Source organism: Anguilla rostrata, chromosome 18 (assembly GCF_018555375.3).
Source record: "Anguilla rostrata isolate EN2019 chromosome 18, ASM1855537v3, whole genome shotgun sequence".
Taxonomy (NCBI): Eukaryota; Metazoa; Chordata; class Actinopteri; order Anguilliformes; family Anguillidae; genus Anguilla; species Anguilla rostrata.
The window spans coordinates 16,095,685-16,116,579 of record NC_057950.1 but is presented as its reverse complement, the minus strand read 5'-3'; the positions used below and the strand labels follow the sequence as shown (position 1 = coordinate 16,116,579).

The 20,895-nt window shown below is 38.2% G+C and overlaps 1 protein-coding gene across 1 annotated transcript in view; it reads left to right on the top strand.

Annotated features, from left to right (window-relative positions):
- Positions 1–20,895, top strand: part of csmd1a (CUB and Sushi multiple domains 1a) — a 499,342-nt gene that overhangs the window by 441,458 nt on the left and 36,989 nt on the right. Inside the window, exons 35-42 of the mRNA XM_064317365.1 lie at positions 1,343–1,467; positions 2,028–2,124; positions 6,251–6,355; positions 12,675–12,793; positions 13,255–13,324; positions 13,682–13,798; positions 16,558–16,767; positions 18,910–19,098. Of these exons, the coding sequence (XP_064173435.1) occupies positions 1,343–1,467; positions 2,028–2,124; positions 6,251–6,355; positions 12,675–12,793; positions 13,255–13,324; positions 13,682–13,798; positions 16,558–16,767; positions 18,910–19,098 (1,032 nt within the window). The remainder of the gene's footprint in view (positions 1–1,342; positions 1,468–2,027; positions 2,125–6,250; positions 6,356–12,674; positions 12,794–13,254; positions 13,325–13,681; positions 13,799–16,557; positions 16,768–18,909; positions 19,099–20,895) is intronic.

Genomic DNA, 20,895 nt, shown 5'->3' with positions numbered 1-20,895 from the left:
TAAGATACGGCTTCTGCTATTAAACGGGTTGCAACTACAACTCCTGATATTTGGTAATTATTTGGTAGTGCACTTGATTAGACTTGCATTTGCCCCTTTGTTCACCCCATAAGATGTAGTTTTTTTCTGAGTGCCTTTTATTGAACCCTGGCCAGCTATCTCCCACAAAAGGTTCCTCTGGAATCCATTAAGCTGTCAAAACAGACTTATCCTAGCTAATTGCATCAGTCAGTGATTTGCTTACCAGCATCCTCCACAAGTCAATGCTGGCCTGTACGTGGTGCTTCCAGGCTGACAGTCAGTGCTGTGGAAAGACTCCCATTTTCTGTTGCTAGGTGATCTTGGGATTGTAGGAAAATGGAGAAAAAATAAAGACAGACTCTGAGGGATGCCAAGAGCTTTGAACTAGGGCTTATAGATCAAACTGACATGTTTTTGCATATTTAAGAGAAGCAGGAATATGAGGAATTCATAAGTATGCAAGCTATGGAATAAAACACAATGAGTTATGCCACTGCCTGGGGAGGTCATGCAGCCCCTTAGATTACCAAACAGGGCTGTGCTCTTTTGGGGAGGGTGGGTGGCAATGATATACACCCCATTGATGAACCCATCAGCATAAGAGTAGAAGTCACCCTTTGATTCAATCAAAGCTACCCAGTTATCTTATGGAGAACAGCAATTCAGTCAAAACTAAAGCAACATTTTCCAGCAACATGCTACTATAAAGTGATTTTTATATTAGTTTTTTATTTTATTTTATTCAAGCCACATGTGTTTGTTGTTACTATATTAACCTATGAAATGTGATCATAAAAAACAATATGAAAACTTCATGAGATGAGACACAACAGCTTGTGAGTTTATTTTTTATCTTTTATATGCATATATAAACTCTTTATAAAATTGTTTACTGCTTTTATCCAAACCCAAAACAAGCAGACAGCGGTCATTTAGCAGACAAGTATTCAGAGCAGCGGAGGGGAAAAGAACTGGTGGTACCGGCACTTTGTTTAAAAGAACTCTGGAAAAAAGGGCCATATTTAAACACTACTTCAGTAAAAGTAAAAAAAAAATGTATCTGTTTTAAAAATGTACCTAAATGCCAAAAGTACAGGTAATTAAGGACACTTAAGCAACACTTAAGTATTGTCACATTTAAATCACATTTACATGTAGGCAAGCTGACATATCATTACATCATGGATCCATGTAACACTTTTAGTTATTTAGTAATTGTAAATCTGTAATAAATGATTGCAGATATAATTTACATGAAGGATATCTGAGACAGAAAACATTTGTACGAAGATGTAACTCTCCCCACCGTGTCTCCCCACAGTTCCATGCAGTGGGAATCTGACAGAAAGGAGGGGTACCATCCTTTCCCCTGGGTTCCCCGAGCCGTATGGGAACAGCCTGAACTGTGTGTGGAGGATCACTGTCACAGAAGGGGCTGGGATCCAGGCAAGAACAAGACAAGCCTTCTCTATGCTTATCAGGAGAGATAAACTGCTTTGGAATAAAGTTCAAAAAACATTTAATCTTTTTTTCCCCACTTTAGCCGAAAGGAGCTGTAACCCAATTAAACCAGGAGCCATCCCACTGAAAAATTAAAATGACAGGAGCTTAAAAATAGATATGTAAAATATTCACAAAACAGATGGGGACGGTTTTCACTGTTCAGACAAAAAAAAAAAAACATTTCCAGAAACAGAGAAATCTTTTTTTTCTTTTGGACTACTTGAATTAATTTGCATAACTTACAGTATTATCAGAGTGTGGAAAGTTTTTGCGTAATAGCTTATAGATTAGAGTTAATGAGGTAGCAAGTAAGATACTTTGATGCCTTTACAACAATGGTCTTGTTTGTATGCTCTGACTAATAGTACAATTTCCTCACATAAATTGGCATATCATTATCATCTGGGATTTCAGTAATCAAGGATCATGTACCAATTCAAATGCATCATATGTTATTAGGGTGTCAGTGTAATGCTGTTTAATGTTGATGGATTTGTTTTCAGATCCAAGTGATGAGCTTTGCTACAGAGCACAACTGGGACTCCCTGGAAATCTATGACGGCGGAGACATGACCACTCCAAAACTGGGGAGCTTTTCAGGTACTGTACCAGCTTCATTTCGGAATAGTATATGTTTGAACCGGTGATTAAGACAGTCCTGTACTACATTATTGCCATGTCTACAGAGTAAGCATCCACATTATTGCCATGTCTACAGAGTGAACATGGTGGTAAAAAACAGTAAAAGGTAAAAGTAAACAAAAAAAAAAAGATTATCAAAAGTAAAGTAAATCTATGTTGTGCTGACTTTGTGTTTCATTCTGAAACTGTAGACTAACAGATATTGCTGTGAATCCAAGCCTTATTCCCTGTCAAAATGTCCTCATTTTCTGTTGGATAAATCAGTGTGGCCACAAGAGACAAATCTTTTGGGATCCAGTTGGCAGTGACTGCTAGTCACCATTGGATTTTCATTAATCAGAGGAACCCCATTCCCAGAAAATTAACAGCTGTGTACTATTACAGTAAGAAGCCAGATCCAGAATGATTTTTTGTAAAAGGTGCATTTTTAAATTTTCAGGAGCAAAGAGCAAATTGTCCATTGACAATGTCTCACTGGATATTTCTGCTGCGAAGTTTCTCAGATATAGTTCTTCTCAATGCATTATTATCACCTTGGCAAAAAAATCTAATCACCTTCAGTCATCCTCTTAGTCATTTGGCTTTAAAAGAAATTACCTGTCCAAATATAGTTTCACTGAGCCATCTATCTTTTCAGTAATATCACTCAATCATTCTAAAGATTAAAAAGACATTCCCTCTATATTACTCTGGGTCGTTAGTAAAAAAGCACGTCTTATTCACCTTCATAGTTCGTTTGCGGACAAAGCCAATTGTCTCATTATTGGGTAAGTAAGATACTGACCCGGTTGATTGAGGGAACTTTAAAGGCTAGAAGGGGTGATTGGTTTTTGGTTCTAATCTAATCTCCAGAAAACTTGACTGAACAAATCAAATTAGTTCATGGATTTATGTGCTGAAATGGAATTGATTCCCTTGTTCAGCTACGAGTAAGTTGCTTAACGGGCCAATAGGATGCATGCATGGCTGAGTTTGATGGAACACAAGATGAAATGGTGAGCTTTCAAGTGGTTTGGGGAGGTCATGGGGTCCTCTTTGAGTCCAGGTGTGGACAGTCCTGGTGTTAGCAGTGCATCTAACAGTTTTGCTAAGATGTGCTCATTTCCACAGCAGGTAGGGCACTCCTCTGCAGGAGCTGGAAAAGTAGGCTTCTTGTGGGAGAGGGGACTGATTTAAAATTTCTTATATCTTCTATTTTAGGGATTTGTGGCCCAGCTCAAAGGGATCCTCGCAAAGTGCCTGTAAAGATCTTGGCTCCTAGCTTGGCAATAGTGCTTTGGTACCATGCTGATGAAAGATCAGATCATTGGAGAGCGATGTGTGGTTTAAGGCAGAACAGCTGTGTCACAACTTCACCTGAACACAAACATTTGTGGATGTCTTCTACAACAAATGCTGAAAACATTATTTTATTTGGCATTAAGAAAAAAGAAGAACACACACAAATCATTTTGAGCAAAATAATGCAACCTGGATTGGATTTAAACACAGACTCCCATATATGGCAGTTGTAATTTACAGTAAGATCTCTTGTGAAGCTCGTGAAGCCAACTGGATATTTACTAGATCAGTACATTGGAATTATGTAGAGAGAGTATAAAGGCATAATACTTTCATCCTGTGTGGCATGCTGTAAAAATCTATGTGAAAATCAGATTTATTGCACCAGAAGTCAGTTGTGGGCACTTGTGATTAGGTCGGCTAATCACTGCTTGTAGACGTTCTCCACCAGATGCACTCACATGTATTCATTAGTGGATCCTGCGGTTCTCACTTGACTGCAGAAACTGAGATTAGTTTGCTAGCCAGCCTTGCCTGGTGTTTAGGATTATCCGCCGTGTGTATCTGGGGATCAGGGACATTGTGCGTGGTGTTGAATCTTATGTAATTTGGCGGTGCACTAAGATGCATGGTTCACCTCCTCTGCATGGTCCTATTTTACATCCGTGACACCCCTCACCCATTACAATCAGTCTTTTCATTCTACTTTTACTTACAAATCCATTAGTATAATTCCTTTAATTAAACTGTCAGATAGGCTTTGTGTTCTCTCATCCTTCCCTGCTTTGCATCATAACTCATGGAAGATTAATCACACTTAATCAAACACCAATTCAGTTACAATTGGGAAATTAAAGATTTTTCTCTTTTTACTTAACCCTCACTTTCACCATGTATTTTAATTGTAATGTCTAAAGTACAAATGCACATTCCTAGGGCTATCAAATGATTTAAGAAAATAATTGAATAATTAATCATATGGTTTTCTGTGATTAATTGTGATCAATCACAAATTAATCTAATTAAACAGTTATCAATTAAAAAAAACAAATGGTATTTAAAGGTAACAAAAACATGGAACACACGTAATTTGAATGAAAAAACATTGTACAATAGCATCTTAGCAAATGTCAAGAACAAATGTAAGGTCGTAGTTGTAGCTGAGATTGACCTTCACTATGTCACAATTTGGTTCACTTTTTCTCTCTGTTGGGCCTTTCGGTGAGACAAACCATGTCTTCACAGGAGTGGACACATTGTCGTTTGGATGCTCAGGACTACCAAACGGTGATGCAAGGCCCGGAGGACTACCATTAAATCAGATTTCTGGGCTCATTTCTCTTGATTAGATAAGTTGGCAGGTGTCCTGACTGCACAAAAAAAAAAAAAACAGTTTAGTATTTTGACAGGAGAGCAGAGCTAGAATTTCTGAAATTGTCCTTTGTAATTAATGTTAGCAATAGAAACACTATTAAAGAAATACCTCCCCACACTAATACTTTTAAATGTGCCCTTTGCTCAAACAAATAAGGATAACCTTGCTAATACTAAGCTATCTGGCACATAAATTGCAATATAAATCTTCACCCACCTTTGCTTGGTCTCTGCTTTCTTTTGCATTCATAAGCTAGGCCTCTAGTTGCTGAGAACCTACTTTCTGTTTTCCTTCTTTGTTTAAATGTGTTATTTAAATTCACCATGAATCTCAAAACCTCAAATAAATGGCTCCTACGATCTTAGTTAAGGCTTACGCAGTCATCGGCAGACTGAAATGAAGCATCTTGAACACTTCCAGATCCAATACAATGTAGTCCATTTATGCACGGCTGCAGTGTTTCTGACATGCATAAAAATGGCAGCGATGCCTGTCTCACTAATAGCAATAGAGGTCCTCTGAATGGCTAGTTAGTGGATGAGATCCACAGACATGTCAAACTTCATTCAAAAAATGATTAATCAAGTCATTCGACCTTAAACAAGCATTTTTCAGAATTGTGTGTAGAATTTTGCACTGCAGGATTGGAATTTAGTGCTTCCAGCTGTCCCCTTAGTCAGGAGTATTTTGTGAATCACTGCATTACCATGTGGGGTTACATGCGTTAATGTAACATGTTGTTTCCTTTTTTAAAGTATAGGGCAGATTACACTGTAAATATGAGAATGTGCCTGCATGCTCCTCGGCTGTGATTGTGAATGAGCATATTCAGTGGTTAAATTGTTGGTCCTTCTGAGTATCACCAAAGAGGGTGCTGTGAAATGGAGGCTCAGTGTCACAGCAGTCCTGAGGGTGTGATTTCCCTGTTCCCTTTGGTCTTACATCTTACAGCATCGACCTGACAGCCGCCATCAGGACTGGTCACTTCTGTGTGTGTGTGTGTGTGTGTGTGTTGAAAGAGTTGTGTGAAAGGTTTTCTCTCTCTCTCTCTTTCTCTCTCTCTGTCTTTCTCTCTCTCTAATAAAAGGAAAATTGTTCTGACATGACAATGCAGTAGATATATCATGGCTGCAAAATCATTTTACATGTGCAGCTATGGTTAAAGCATGATATTTCCAATATAATTGCTAGGAATCTTGTGGTTGTCTGACTTGAACATTCATATTCTTTCAGTGCCATCAGAAAATGGCAGATATTAGTATGCCTCCCCTTAGTACACAACCAGCTGCTTTGTCTTAGCAGTACTTGGTCATTTTAGGGATGGATGACTGACCTTGTAAGGAGCAGATTTCTGGGTACATATTCATTTGCACACTCTTCAGCTCTGTGAGTGTGTAGGAATATCACTCAGAATGTTCTGTGTTGCAGGAACCACGGCCCCGGCTTTGCTCAACAGCACCTCAAATCAGCTTTACCTGCACTTCCATACAGATATCAGCGTGGTTGCAGCTGGATTCCACTTAGAATATAAGAGTGAGTATATCATAACTACTTACACATTTATTATGTTCAGATATTGTTTTGTCCTGTAGATCCATTATTTATGGCCAATTTATCACCTATTTTCACTGAAATAATATATGTTTAGTATTTTATGTGCAATAATTTTCACTCAAGAAAATATGAGTTTCCAAAGTCTTTTTGCTGATAGCATCTGATAAAAGAATGCAACACACACCTGCAATCTGCCTGTTGAGCTGCACATTTTGTCTGCGGGTGTGCGTGTGTGTGTCTGTATGTGTTTCTGTGTGTGTGTGTTTCTGTGTGTGAGTGTGTGTGTATGTGTGTGGGTTTAATCCATTGTAAAGTGGTAAAATGAAATAAAATGTTTCATTTTAACAGCTACAGACTTGTTATTATTTAGAATTTTGCCCCTCATAGACTCAGATCATTTACCATGCAGCACTAGCGATCTAAAAAAGGCTCTGCATACTCATCCATAAAGCCATATAATGTCTTCAGCCTCCCCTGGGCCTGGTACATTTCCTGGATCCGATACCTTCCCTGGGGGTCAGGCTGGGTCGATCACAGTGCATTCTACAGGAAGGCATGCACTTTACTTTGGGGAAACGATAGTGTACAGACAATTTGTTACCCTTAAAAAAGGTTGTCAGCCTGTCTTTACCTGCCATCACTCAGCAGAAGTTGTAGTTTTCCAGCTGGCAAGGGTTACCCAATCAATTGCCACTCTTGATTCACTCTCACACTGACAAATCTGTTTGAACATGGGGTAAAAACAACTGGCAAACAGACCTTCTACCATACAGGTCAATCAATGAATCGCATTATATATGACATCGTGCTCTTAGCAAAGGTGTTGTCACTGAGCACTTCACAGCATATTTCAAAGAAACAATGCAATTTATTGTGTATATAATAGGAAGGGAAAAGCAATGACGCTTTGCCAACAGAGAGGTAATGGCTTGGGGGGTAGTACTTTTAAACAATAAGCTGTGATTAAGCTATGCCAGTCTGCCGACAGAGTGTTCTCCTGAAGGGGAGTACCTTACACCAGCATGCACTGAGGTATTGTATAAATCATTAGTGAGGCTGAAAATCTATTGAAGGATCACAATGCCGAGAGAGAAAAAGTGATATATTCCCCCTCCGTTTCCAAAGGCAACCAAAGACGGATTTTCAGAGCAGAAGCCCTTGTTTGGATTTTGGGTTGGTTGTAGAGTTGAGACATCCTGGAAGTAGATGAAACCATTACAGATGCACACAGTTTGCAGCTTTATGGATCTAAGGCAGACTATGTGGGGCTAGCTGGGTTTTGTGGATCCAGAGTAAAGTAGGCTTTTTACATAAAGTGGCCAAATGGCAGTCCGTAGGTGTGTCACATACATATATAAAATGTTAATAGTACAGCCTTTATCACACACACAAGTATGAGCTATGTTTGTTATCTCTGTGTATATATATATATATATATATATAGGAATCCAAATATGTGTAATTGTAAACTGATGTCACATGTCACATGTTTGGATCTAAGAAACATTAGATGGAAACCAAATAATAATGTACGGTCTTGTGAATGATTTTCAACAATATATTAGGTCACGAAAAACATATTAATGTAATCAAAAAATAAATTAAAGACTTTGTATCATACAACATGGAATTGAATCCCCACTCTCCCCTATATATATACTCCAACATAAATACATTTGCATTAAAAAATTAGGTAACACACATGTAAAATCCACATGTCATCTATCCAGGGATCGATTTTTCCCCAGAAGCTTGCAAACTCCAGTGGTTACCAGAGGTATTGCAGTTTAGTAAGCCTCTGGCACTGCTTGCGCATCTGGAGCCAAAAGCCCCAAAGTCAAACATGGCAGCTTCTATGAACTGGCTTCATGCGCCAATGAGCAGCTCCCATAGGAATCCATGGAACCTGTAAGCCGTAGCTGTCTCCAGTTCTTTTATATCTCAATGCATCCATCAGCATGGGAAAGACACAGACCTCAAAGAAAAAAAGAAAGAAAATAAGACAAAAGGTTGTTTACCTTCACAAGTCAGAATGACAGGAAACCAAATAAATAAATAAATAAATAAATAAAGGTACCACTTTCCATTGTTGCCTTGAAAGAATTACTCATGATTTTCTGAGAGTAAACAATGTGGAGTACTTCATTATGGCTAGGAAATGGTATGCATGAATTATTTATTATGCCCTTATTTGAATCATTTGTGGGAGTGACAGATTTTTTAATCTTCTGTAAAGTTTTGTGTGGCTCTCTCTAGTTTACATACTCTGCAGATTTAGACTGTTTAATTAGCATTTTCCCAAACTGATGCATTAGTAAACACTAAGGTCTAGCATTTTTATAGTTGGCTAATTTAATCTTTATGCTCACATGGCTTGCTTCCATTAGACATATAGCATGACATTGGCCCTAATTAATTAACTCTAATGGAAACGTGGCTATACAATAATCATTGATTAAATCATGAAAACAAATACATGCCGATCCATTAACAGATGAAAGGTCTCTTTAAGCCTTTATGATAATGTGTCTAATATGCAAATTCAAAAACATTCTCTGCCCTGACGCGCCCTGCTGATGCAGTTGTTTAATATATTATGATTATATTTTTTATTTTTCAGTAGGTTACAATATAGATTACCATTTTCATGCATACCCCCCAAATTATGTAGTGTTCAGTTACTTTTATACATAACCATAGACATGTAATAAAGAGTATTGTGTTGCTAAATGTGAGTTTGTGTTTAGTGATGGATAAAAGTATGCCTGTGGAGTTTTTCTGTCCGTTGTCACATTTGCCATTGATGAAGATATCCAACAAACAGTTTGCTGGTGTTGATTTGCATGCCATTAAAGATGCAAGGTATTACCATTCAAATCTGACATCTGGCCATCTCCGATCTATTTATTTAAATTTATTTGAACTTTATTTTACTAGGTCAATCTCACTGAGATTTAAAATATTTTTTGCAAGAGAGACTACGCCAAGAAAAGCAGCACATACAGTTTCAGACAATGACAACATAAATCATCAATATGTTACAAGATTATAAAAATAATCGTTTTAAGATATCAATTTAAACATTTGTTAAGCACCAACTTTAAACAGTGGAGAGAAATTGAAATCAGGACATAAAAATATAATTACCTAAATTAAAACACTGACATTCACCCATTTCATTTAATTCAATGTCTTTGACCCTGGCTCTAAACTCATTCAATGTAACAAGCTCCTTAAGCTTCATGCCTTTTTTTTAAGTTCATTCCAACTTGAAGGAGCAGATAACTTAAAATATTTTGCCTAACTCGGGCCTTTGGTACTGTAAGCCAGATAGTATCTCACAAGGATAAGCCGTAATTTTTGTTATCTGTCCAACTAATGTAGGCACATATATAAGATGGCAGCTGTCACAGTATAGCCTTGTATATTAACATGTACCGCTGAGTCAATCTACATATAGACAGGGCCAGCCATTCCACTTCCATATAGAGTACGGTGATGTGTAATAGCTTTACGAATCTAAGTGCACCATGATAAATAGTGTAAATGTGAAAAACATATACTATATTTTACATTTTGATCTGGTGGGGGGGGAGTGTTGTGTTGCATTTATTTTAAGCATTAACGATAAAAAAGGCACAAAAAAAACAATGGAAATACAATATTGACCAATCCGTTGCTCTGAATTATTCTTAATCAAATGGTTAATAAGACCTAATCCAGCTTTATAAATGTAAAGTGTACTCTTACAAGACAATCTTTTGGATCAGATTTGTGGATCAGAGATTCTAACTCTGCATAGCAATATTTTTCTTAGGAGCGCAGTGTATGGGGTCTCTTCATTGGGGGTGACCTGTAGGGGAGACACTATGATGACATGAACGGATAGTGCTGGATAGTATTCATTTTAGTTCTGCAGCTAACATCGCCGCCGTTTCACTCTGGTGACCATGGGTCTTCATTCAAATGCCAGAATTTCCTGCCCCTGTTCCAAAGGTCACGGTACCATAATATCAGTGTTCCTAATACCATGCTATCACTGTCATTTAGAGATGACTGTATTATTTACACGCTCATTTTCTTTGGACAGATTAACAGGATCAAGCTTGATTGTGTCAGTCAGTTTTTCTTTTCTTCTGGGGTAAGATCAGAGGATAAAGTTTTATAAATCCCTGGTTCATAAGCTGGCGGATGGCGTTTCTTGTGCTCTTACTGTCTCATAAAATGTGGCATTCCTGGTCGGACATGTGTGCTGTGCTTTGTCATTAAGCTTTCTTTCCTGAGGGGGCTGAATGTGTGTGAAAATTAAAATAATAGGTATATTGTATAAGAATGTCAGAAATTTTCGTGTGCATTAGTGTCCACCTATGCAGGTGATGTGTGAGCATGCAAGAAATATTTCTGTAATTGAAATTGTGACTGTATGAGCTATATCTTTGAGCTTGTATGACTGCATATTTTTAATCGATCTTATTTTATTGTAATATTCACAAATGAGAATCTTTTTTGGTGGGATACCTTTTATTTAGTTTTTCACCTGTACCACCAAAAGCTTTGCCTGGAACTGTGAACTTGTTTAAAGGCGTTTCAGTCCTGAGCTGCCAGAAGCCATCTCTGCTTTTTGTGTCTTTATTTTGTGTGGAAAGCCGCGAGACGTCATGAATAATCCAAAACAACCTTGGTATAATGCGCTCACTGAGACTGCAGCACATCACAGAGCATGTTTACAACCGCTCTCAAGGCATGTGCTGCATTTATGAGCGCCAGAAAAGAGGACCTACAGTTATAAATCTGCAACTGCCTGACAGCAGGAGAATCTGCAGGGAATCTGTGAATCTTGTAATGTTTGCTATAAAATGACGGCCTTCTTGATGCCAAGCCGATCCTGATTTTTCAGCTGTGAGAGCTATGACAGCATTCTAATTACCCAGACTGCCATGTGTCTCATGCATGCTAGTCATGAAATGCCAAAGGTCTCCAAGGACAGGGATAACTGCCTCGCTACTGGGAAATTTGAAGGTTTTTTATTTTTCCCCCCATCATTAAAACAAGCAGTGATTCAAGGCAAAACCATTTGGCATGTACTGAGATTAGTTTCTCTGAGATCTCCTTTGAAAGACGCAAAATGGTTTTACACCTAAAAAAAAACACATGTAACTGTTCTCAATAGACATGGGAACATGGAAGTGAAAGCAGAACCCCCCAAGTTAGAAGACTCGACAAAAATGTTCCAGCTAATGTAATACCATCACAAAGCACAGTTGTTTTTTTCCCAGTTGGATTCAACAGATCTTAATTGGTAAAGATAAAGATGCATTCACAAGGTCAAAAATTTTAATATACTGTAACATTATAACATACGTACTGTGCATATGACAAATCATGAAATCTATACAATGTACATGTGACTTATCATTAAAAGGACATTGACCTGAGAGAAACTGGATATTGTCTGAATGTTGAAGTAGTGGTGAAAATGTGAAATGCGTGATTACCTTTCTAGATACCGACAGTATTACAGGAATCATATTGAAAGTGGATATTTGTTTCTTGTACATTTGAAGAGCCTTTCAAGAAGAGACCCTTATTTTCAGTTCAAGTATAAAACAAAACATTATTAATATGAAAAGAACTACTCTGAGCCACAGGCACATCATTGCATCATGTATGAGGGCTTTCTCTGGAAGTGCCACTCCAAAGTCTGACAGCATAGCATCTTCATAAATAATTACAAATCAGTTCTGCCACAACTTTGGTCTGAGGGATGATCTCACTTTAAATCATGTGACTTTATCTTCTTCATCACATCAGAGAGTGTTGCTTCATCATTCTGTTCTTAGGGATTTGCATTAATAATTTACAAAGATTTCATACCGTGTTAACGCAGGTGTTATATATGCGTTATGAAAATTCAGAACCGTCTAATGGGATGCGATTAAGAACTGTGCAGGTTGTCTCTGTAAGGGTGAAGGAGCAATGGGTTTTGCTGGTGTGTGTGATCTGTACAAGACTGCATTATTTGTGGCATTCCTAAATTATTTAGTAATGCAAAACACAGAAAACATGACATGGGTTGTGCGTTTGATGTAGCCGAGGGACACAGTGCAGCAGTTTAAATCCGCACTTCTAAACAGAGAAGACAAAAATGGTTCTTCGTGTTCACTTGACTAAACAGTTGTCATGGCAACATTCACTCCCTGCATCTGCCATAGTGTTATATTTCACAACCTGAAATCTGTGTTAAAAAGAGACTTTGGAAATCACAACAGAGGCACTCTTTTGTTTCTGATTAATGCAGCGGTTGGTCTCACCACTTGCCCAGAGCCACTGGTGCCTAGCAATGGAATAAAGGCGGGCGATCGATACATGGTGAACGAGGTGGTGTCATTCAGCTGTGAGCCCGGATACCTTCTGCAGGTGAGCAGCTGTACTTACCAAATGTTTCATATAGAGATGGCAGGATGAGGCTTTATGAACTCAATTATGGGTGGAGCTGCCACACGTAGTCAATCACTGACAACCACCAATCAGTCAATCACCAATCAGCCTTTGTTTTTCAATGCCAAGTTGGTCAAAATTGGTAGAAAAAAACAACAAAAAAAAACACAGAGACGGTGTGACGGCTCATGCTTTTCTGGGCCCTACCTGGTTTTTCTTTGGTTTTACACCAGTGATTCCACAAGAGTGTAAGAAACCTGGTGCTGTTTGAAAACTTGCAGAACCCATGTTGGCTATACCTTACGAATGTGTTTAAAACACTCAGCCACAGGACAGGAAATCCAACACTGTAACTACTGTCAGGTGGAGTACTGAGATATAAAAGTAAAACCAAAATATTACTACTGCTCTGTTTTGTGTGGATTTTTACCCCTTTTCAGGGGCATTCTCACATCTCATGTATGCCTGGAACGGTGCGGCGTTGGAACTACCCCCCTCCGCTGTGCATAGGTAGGAACCGCCCTCTTTATACACTTTACAAATCTGATTCTCAAACCTTTTAACATCAAGCCCAAATTACAAATGTAATGCCTTACAGGGACCCATCAAATACACATACTGGCAATAGTCTGGCTGACTACAGACTCATTGTGGTATCCACCTTGTACAATCCCACAACCTATTTTAAAAAACCGACAGTTTAAAAAACACGGGTTTACAAGCACAATCCATTTGAGTTGAGCCTCTGAAATTTCTTTCAGGCCCAGTTTCCATGTCCTTACAGTGCTTTGCTCACATATGTGTGGGATATGCATTCTGTACAATGCAAATACAATGTTTTCAATATCACGGATGTGCATATTTCAGCTCGGTGTGGCGGAACCCTCTATGACCTTAGCAATGTCATCTTAAGCCCTGGATTTCCTGGAAACTACCCAGGTAATCTGGACTGCACCTGGAGGATTCTGCTACCTGTCGGATACGGTAAGGCATTATTCGCCAAGATAATGACCTCTGTACACAAGACTTTATGGGTTTGTCGTTCTGACGAGCACAGCATATATATATATGCAGCATATTGAGAGTCATCTATGTGCTTAAAGCTTCTGCTGCTAACTTTTCTGCAAGTTGCCATGTGTCTGAGAATTTGTCACCATGGGCTGCATCAGACAACAATTTAGCCGCCACTCCCGCCATGAATATTCATTAGTTTTGAGTATACTCAACTATTGGCTTTGCACAGATCACATATCATTTACCTCATGGGTCCACTACTGAAAATGAGTTAAATGGCTCTATCCACTCAGCCCTCTGTGAGTTTCTTTGCCAATTGCTATTTGCAGCTGTTAAGTCCTGCATATTTGAATTGTGCGGTAATTCCTCTTGCAGTTGCGATATTCCAAATGTGGCTTGTTTGGGAAGATTAGCAAGGGAAAGAGGAAAAACAAAGCAAAGTACTCTGTTATGTCTGGTTCTGTTTGCGTTCTCTGAGCAAAACTTTGGAATTCTCCAGATAACACCATAATGTACATAAGAGGCTGGTTTGCACACCTCTGAATAATGTTTGCTGTTAATCATTTTAAGATTACGGTGTGTGGTTTTGATGGTGTTTAATTCACTCTCATAGATTACTTCTGTACCCATCAGAATATTAACAGCAATAATTACCAGTCAGTCCATGCATTAACTTTACCTCATTTATACTTTTGTTGTTTGTGTTGTTTATACGTTCCTCACTTTTTCAACTTTCTCAGCTACTCATCCAAAATCGGTAAATTGAATTTTGCTAAAGTTGCTTGTAGTGGCCCACTAATGTTTCAGTGTGCTTCATAGCTCAAATGAGCCTGGACAAAGCAGCCATTCTAGTACTAAACAAGGTAATTGTATGTGATTTAAAAAGCTATTCAAACACTTGTCTAGGAGCACAAAGACTGAGTTCCCCCAAACTCTTTCCTTCTACTCACAGATATCCAAAAGCAATTTTCTGCCTTATCAACCTGACACTGCAAAAGTATGAATAAAACAATCTTGTTCGTGCTCTGTATCAAAATGCATTAGCATGCGTTGTTAACAGGGGACAATATTTTAAATAAGAACAGCAGATGGCCTAGCAACTGCTGATTACAGCTTTTAGGGCCGACAGAGTGAGTCGAATCAAGTGCTGGAAAAACATGAAACACTCTGACAAAAAAAATCAATGTCCTAAGCCTCATCATTTAGCACATGCCTTCCATTGGTTACTCAAAGACATTGCTCCGTAAAAGTAAACTATTGACCATATTATGGATTTTAGATTAACTGAAAAATTTGCGACAAATACAACCAAGGAAAGTTTGGTTGCACAGTGATAATGTGTGCAGCAGGCTGGGATATTTTAATTACTATTTAGTGTGATTATGTGGTTTAAAGAGAGGCCTTGTCAGTAAAGACAGTCTATATAATTGGCTGAGTCCTATCAGTCTGACTGTACAATGCACACCTATTGGTGGGGCATGAATGATCTGTCCAGAAAACCCTGTTCCCCATAGTCACAGTTTCTTTTCTGTTGGGCAATACAGGTGAATGTAGAATACTTCTGCTTTTTAGGGAAAGTAGAACATAATATTGTGATAAATTACCACTGCCTATTTTTGAATTTACAATTCCCTCTGGTTTGCATATGAGGTCCCTGGGCTCAGATCATATTTGGACATTTCACCAATACCCCTCCAGAGCATACTTTCTGTATAAGCATCACCACATGGGTCTCAAACCTGAAGGTTGTAGGTTGATTCCCACATTGGGAACTGCTGTTCCTGTATACTCTTGTTTAAGGTATTACACTTCCATTGCTTCGTTAAATATGGAGCTGTATGAATGGTTTGTCTGTTAAAAAAAGGAACATTTTGTCACTTTGGAAAGCTGCATCTGCTGTATGGCAGTAATGTAATATAAAATAATGAGAGCCTGAGTACTGGTTGTGACCAAATCAATTATTTACATTTGTACAATTACCATAATAACAAATTTGTTATTATGCTGAAGCCAATTTATTTTGGTTAGTTATTTAGTGAAAAAAGATTTTATGATATTACATGGACACCCAGTGCACAGAAAGAGAAGAATGGCAGTGCAGACACTAAAGACCATTTCACAGGGAAATTATGCAAGAAAACTGCATTTCATAGCTGCTTCAATTATGGTAAAATGCATGCAAAGAATCCCAGACAACTTTAAAAGATCAAGACAAGAACAGTCATTTTCTTTGAGTGGTAATTCATTAAAGCAAAGGTGGAATTTTTTTCCAGTGCTTTGCTTTCCCAAGCTGATACACAGAATCGCAGTTCCTGGGGTGCCATTTTCCAGGAAAACAGATCAGTTGACTTTCCCGCAGAAGCCAATGTGACTGAAAGACAGCGTGACAGCCTCCCATTGTGTGAATCATGGTCCATCAGCTGTGTTCTAATCATTTCAGGACCCATGTGTTGCTTGTCAGGTTATTGGAAGGAGAAAAACATGTGTGATTGAACGTGATATAATGGAATGGCCTTTCCCATAATGCACTTGTCTTACCCTACGCAAGTGGTACACAGCTTACTTATTAAATGCCATTTGGTAGTTTCCCTTTCTCTGTTGTGAATCAAACTTAGCTCAGCTCGCCAGCATCCCTCCCCCATTCACACCTGCTCATTCTTATACAGTTTTTCTTGATGAGGAAGTTCATGAATATTAGAAACTGTTGATTTTGTCTTCCTGTTTTGCAGGGTCGCATATCCAGTTTTTAAACTTTTCCACGGAGGACAACCATGATTTTTTAGAGGTGCGCAATGGACCACACCACACTAGCTCCTTGATTGGTCAGTTCAGTGGAAGCCAACTCCCACCCTCATTGCTAAGTACAACACACGAAACAGTGATTCACTTTTACAGTGACCACTCCGAAAATAGACAGGGGTTTAAACTGTCCTACCAAGGTGAGAATGTCTTTTTATTCATGTATTTGTTATTATTTTGCTTGTTTGTTTGTTTTATTGAATGTGGTAATAATATTGAGGAATGCGGGTGTTTCCTATCAGAGCTAATTGGTTTAGGTATTCTTAAGCTTGGTTCTAAGGACCATAAAGTCTGAAGGGGGCCTGTCCTAGGAATGGAAACAAGCAAAGGGATTCAAAACACTGAATTCAAGGGTGTGAATAACTGTGACATATCCTTTTGAAAAAAAAAATACATCACTTTAAAAAATATAACATATGAAGAAATAAAACATTGTGAATAAAAACACAGTCCCTGTACATACAGTACAGCTGATGTACTGTGCTTTGATGGAAATATTCCCATCATGACCACATATCTGCATCACATAGTTCATCTGACACAACCAGTACTTGAACTGTAAACAGTGCTAAACACTGTTCTAATCAGTGAAGAAGATTTCTATTCATTCTTCGGAAGAAAATCAGTAGGCATGTGTAGTATACTGTGGTCTTTGGGCTCTGGTTGCTGTTTCCTGCCAACCTTTTCTGAGCGTGTGCACTGAGTGGGAGGGCCTGGCTCTGGACAGTCTGGGGGAGTGTGGGTCGGCTCTGACACTGCGTGCCGTAACATTATTTCGGGAAGAAATGGCAGCACCATAAAAAAGTGCTTTAATGGAGATGCGCTGTTTGCCAGTAATGCAGGAACACTTTACAAGGGATGAACAGAGGAAAAAGAAATATTGCATATTTGGGAGCAGCATCCGTGCATCTCTATAGTAATAATATTATATAAATGTCGTAATAAAAATAAATGATAACGATATATTTGTCATACAACCGTATGTTATTGTTCATCCATTACAATCCATTCAACACCCACTTGGCAAGATCAGCAGGGGGCATTTGAATACTGAAATTGCTTTGGGCACGCTTATTTTGATCAGGACTAATTGATTACTGTATGTCTTGCATTTTTAGAAATAATATAGCAGCCATTTTGCACAGTGGTTTTGGCAAATCTGTGGGTGTTTTTAGTCTAGACCACCAAAGGCTGAAGGACAGCTTGGTGCTCACATATGTTTTACTCTGGCTTCTTCTGAAATCCTGAATATTCCTCCAACAGCAAGGACATTTTATCCACCCTAAGCTTGAATCTGAAGCTGAATTTGTAGTTATCTCAGTGAGCTGTTGAAGTCACTTTATATTGAGAATATTGAGGTTTGTTTATTTTTTCTGTGAGTGCGGGCCTCTCTCATTTGACTAGTATTGCTGTTGTGGTTACACACACATTCAGCAGTCATCTTGTTGCAGGATTTAAGCATCTCTTTTTCTTCACTTTAGTTATTGAACTGTAAAATGTCAGATCAAATATCAAGCTTCTCTCATATTCTGAGTACAAAGCATGTTTTATTTGATTAGCTACAGTCTCTTACAAAAAATAAATCACGTGTTCAAAAACCATGTGTCCAAAACCGCATGTTTACACCCAACATATGAAGAGTACATTTTTCTCAAGATAACATTTTGGTTCATAGGCAAGATCTATATCCTTTTCTATAGTACCTCTTGTGTGGTGCCGTGCAAATTGAATCGCAGTCTTCAAAATCAACCTTTAAATTATATGGAAATGAATCAGCAATTCATCTCAATATTGGTGAAATATACAGTATTGTATTTTTCCTGAAAGTTATTGTGTACTTGATGAGGACCTGGTTGAAGAAGCTGTAGGCTGATTCCAGCGCGGTGTTTCTGTTAAACACACCAAGCTGTGGATAATGCTGAAAATTGTAGAAAATTTTAAAACATAGATAACACATGTTGTTATCATTACTACCATGGCAGATCAGATATCAAAAAGGTAAGCAAATGAAACCAGTTAGATGATCCATTAATCCACAAAGGAGATGACTTTGGTTTACAGTGCTGCCTCCTGTGGGGAGAGAATGAAACCTTATGGAGTTTGCAAAGCAAGAATTGGAATTGTCTGGGCAAGCAGTTTGCACTGTTTTTGTCAGCAGATTACGAAAATTCACTTAATTTCCACAAACAATCTTGTCTTCTGAAGCATTTTCTAAAATGCATATTTCAATTAATATTCAGTCTTAACAATACTCTGCATCTTTTCCCTTCCTTACTTTTCAGCATATGAACTAAAAAACTGCCAAGACCCCTCCCCCTTCCACAACGGATATATTATTAACAATCAGTATAATGCTGGTCAATCCATAACCTTTGAGTGCTTCCCTGGCTACATTCTGATTGGACACCCTGTGCTCACGTGTCAGCATGGAATCAACAGGAAATGGGACCACCCTTTTCCTCGATGTGAAGGTAAGCAAAAACATTACTTCAAGGTGTTTTTATCAATTACATATGCTGGCCTAGTCACCATGTCATTAACCATTTTGGGTAAAAGACCATATAGGCTAGTAAACACATTGTAAAATACTGTAAATTAAATACTGTCTCTCAGTTCTTGATAAATCCACATGAGATGTTTACAATAATCTTAATCTTTAAATTCTTTAAACTAGAAGGGTATGTCACCATATGCGTTCCAGAACCACTCTGAAATACTGTAAAACCAACTCACAGTACTGAGTGCATCTCAACAAGTTCAGTAGTAGTAATGCACCATTTGTTTAAATTTGTGTCTTTTTTTTAGTGAAACAAGCGCAGGAAGGTTTCCTCGCTTACCAGAAAGAGCATAGCAAACAATAATACAATTTAGTTAAAAAATACTTGCATTGACTTCAGTAAAGTTTAAGACCAGTTGTACCTTTCACACTCTACTCAGATAAATCTGATGTTTGGAAATATAAGTGTATTCTGTGTCTAGGTTGTAAGCAAACAAGCAGTATGCACATATGCCTCATAAATGGATATCATATTAATGATCTAGCTCTACAGATATATGACTGCAGTGTGATTTGCTGTCGGTGGAATTATGCAGCCGTCCACTCTCACACGGGTTCTCCCTGCTGTAGATTGCAGGCATGTTAGGCTGTTGCATAAGTGACACAGTGAGTCACAGTAGCAGCCGGAGGATCAATACTATTACACCTCTGTGGCTTACAGCAGGGAAGCCATGATGGAGTCATTTCAGAGAGGAAATAACATTGGGGTGCACCCCGTACCAAAAGAAACGGAAAAGATAAAAGGGCATTGCCACAGAGGAAGATGCAAAGCTTAAAGCTGCAGAAATTAACATGGTAGAGAGGAAGAGTGCAGAAAATAAAATCCCATTTTCAAAGGCTACATTAAAGCTTAAGAATAAATAAGCAAAAACATAAATAAAGGATCAAAGCACCTGCCTATCTCCTCATCTCTTTATCATTAAGCAGAATGAGTGAACTGGGTGAAAACAGTGAGGATTCAGAATTAAGAATCAACTCACGTCATCAAGCGCCACCTACCAATAATGCCTACAAGTCACAGCAACATAAATATGGCACTGCATTGTCATTTTACCAAACATTTAGGTACACGAACACCTCCTTGTTTGCACCTATTACATAATTCATATAAGAAAAACAGGAAGGCCCCAGTTTGAGTAATATTATGACTCAAATGTATTAATATTGTTCCTTTGGTGCTACTATTCATATAACAATTGTGAATTTAAAAAAATGCGATTTACAGCTGGGCAAGACACTTCTTATTTATTTCATGGAACCCATAAGGGAAGTTATTTATCAATATATTCAAGACCAGTTCTGTTTGCTTTTTCCACTTGTGGTGACGGCATAGATGGCATAGTTTGCAAACACATTACTGGACCTAATACTATTTGGACGTTTTTTTAAATATATTTATATGTGCTCATTTTTATTTAAAGCACCTTTGTACTTTCTATTGAAGTTATTTAAAGGAGAAAATATTACAGATACAGGGCTTGGCTGTCCTGTTCTCCCTCTACCCATTAAGTGAGAAAGGAAAGATGAGTTGCCTGCATGCTGATAAACTTTGAGTACATATGCACTCATGCTCTCTTTTCTAAACGTACTGTAACTTTCAGCTAAAATATTAATGAGAAATCAACTATCCATTCAATTATGCAGACATTTTTTTAATATTTTCAATCTGCTTGGTTATGTAACCCTGGAGGCTAAAAGCACTGCTCTGAAA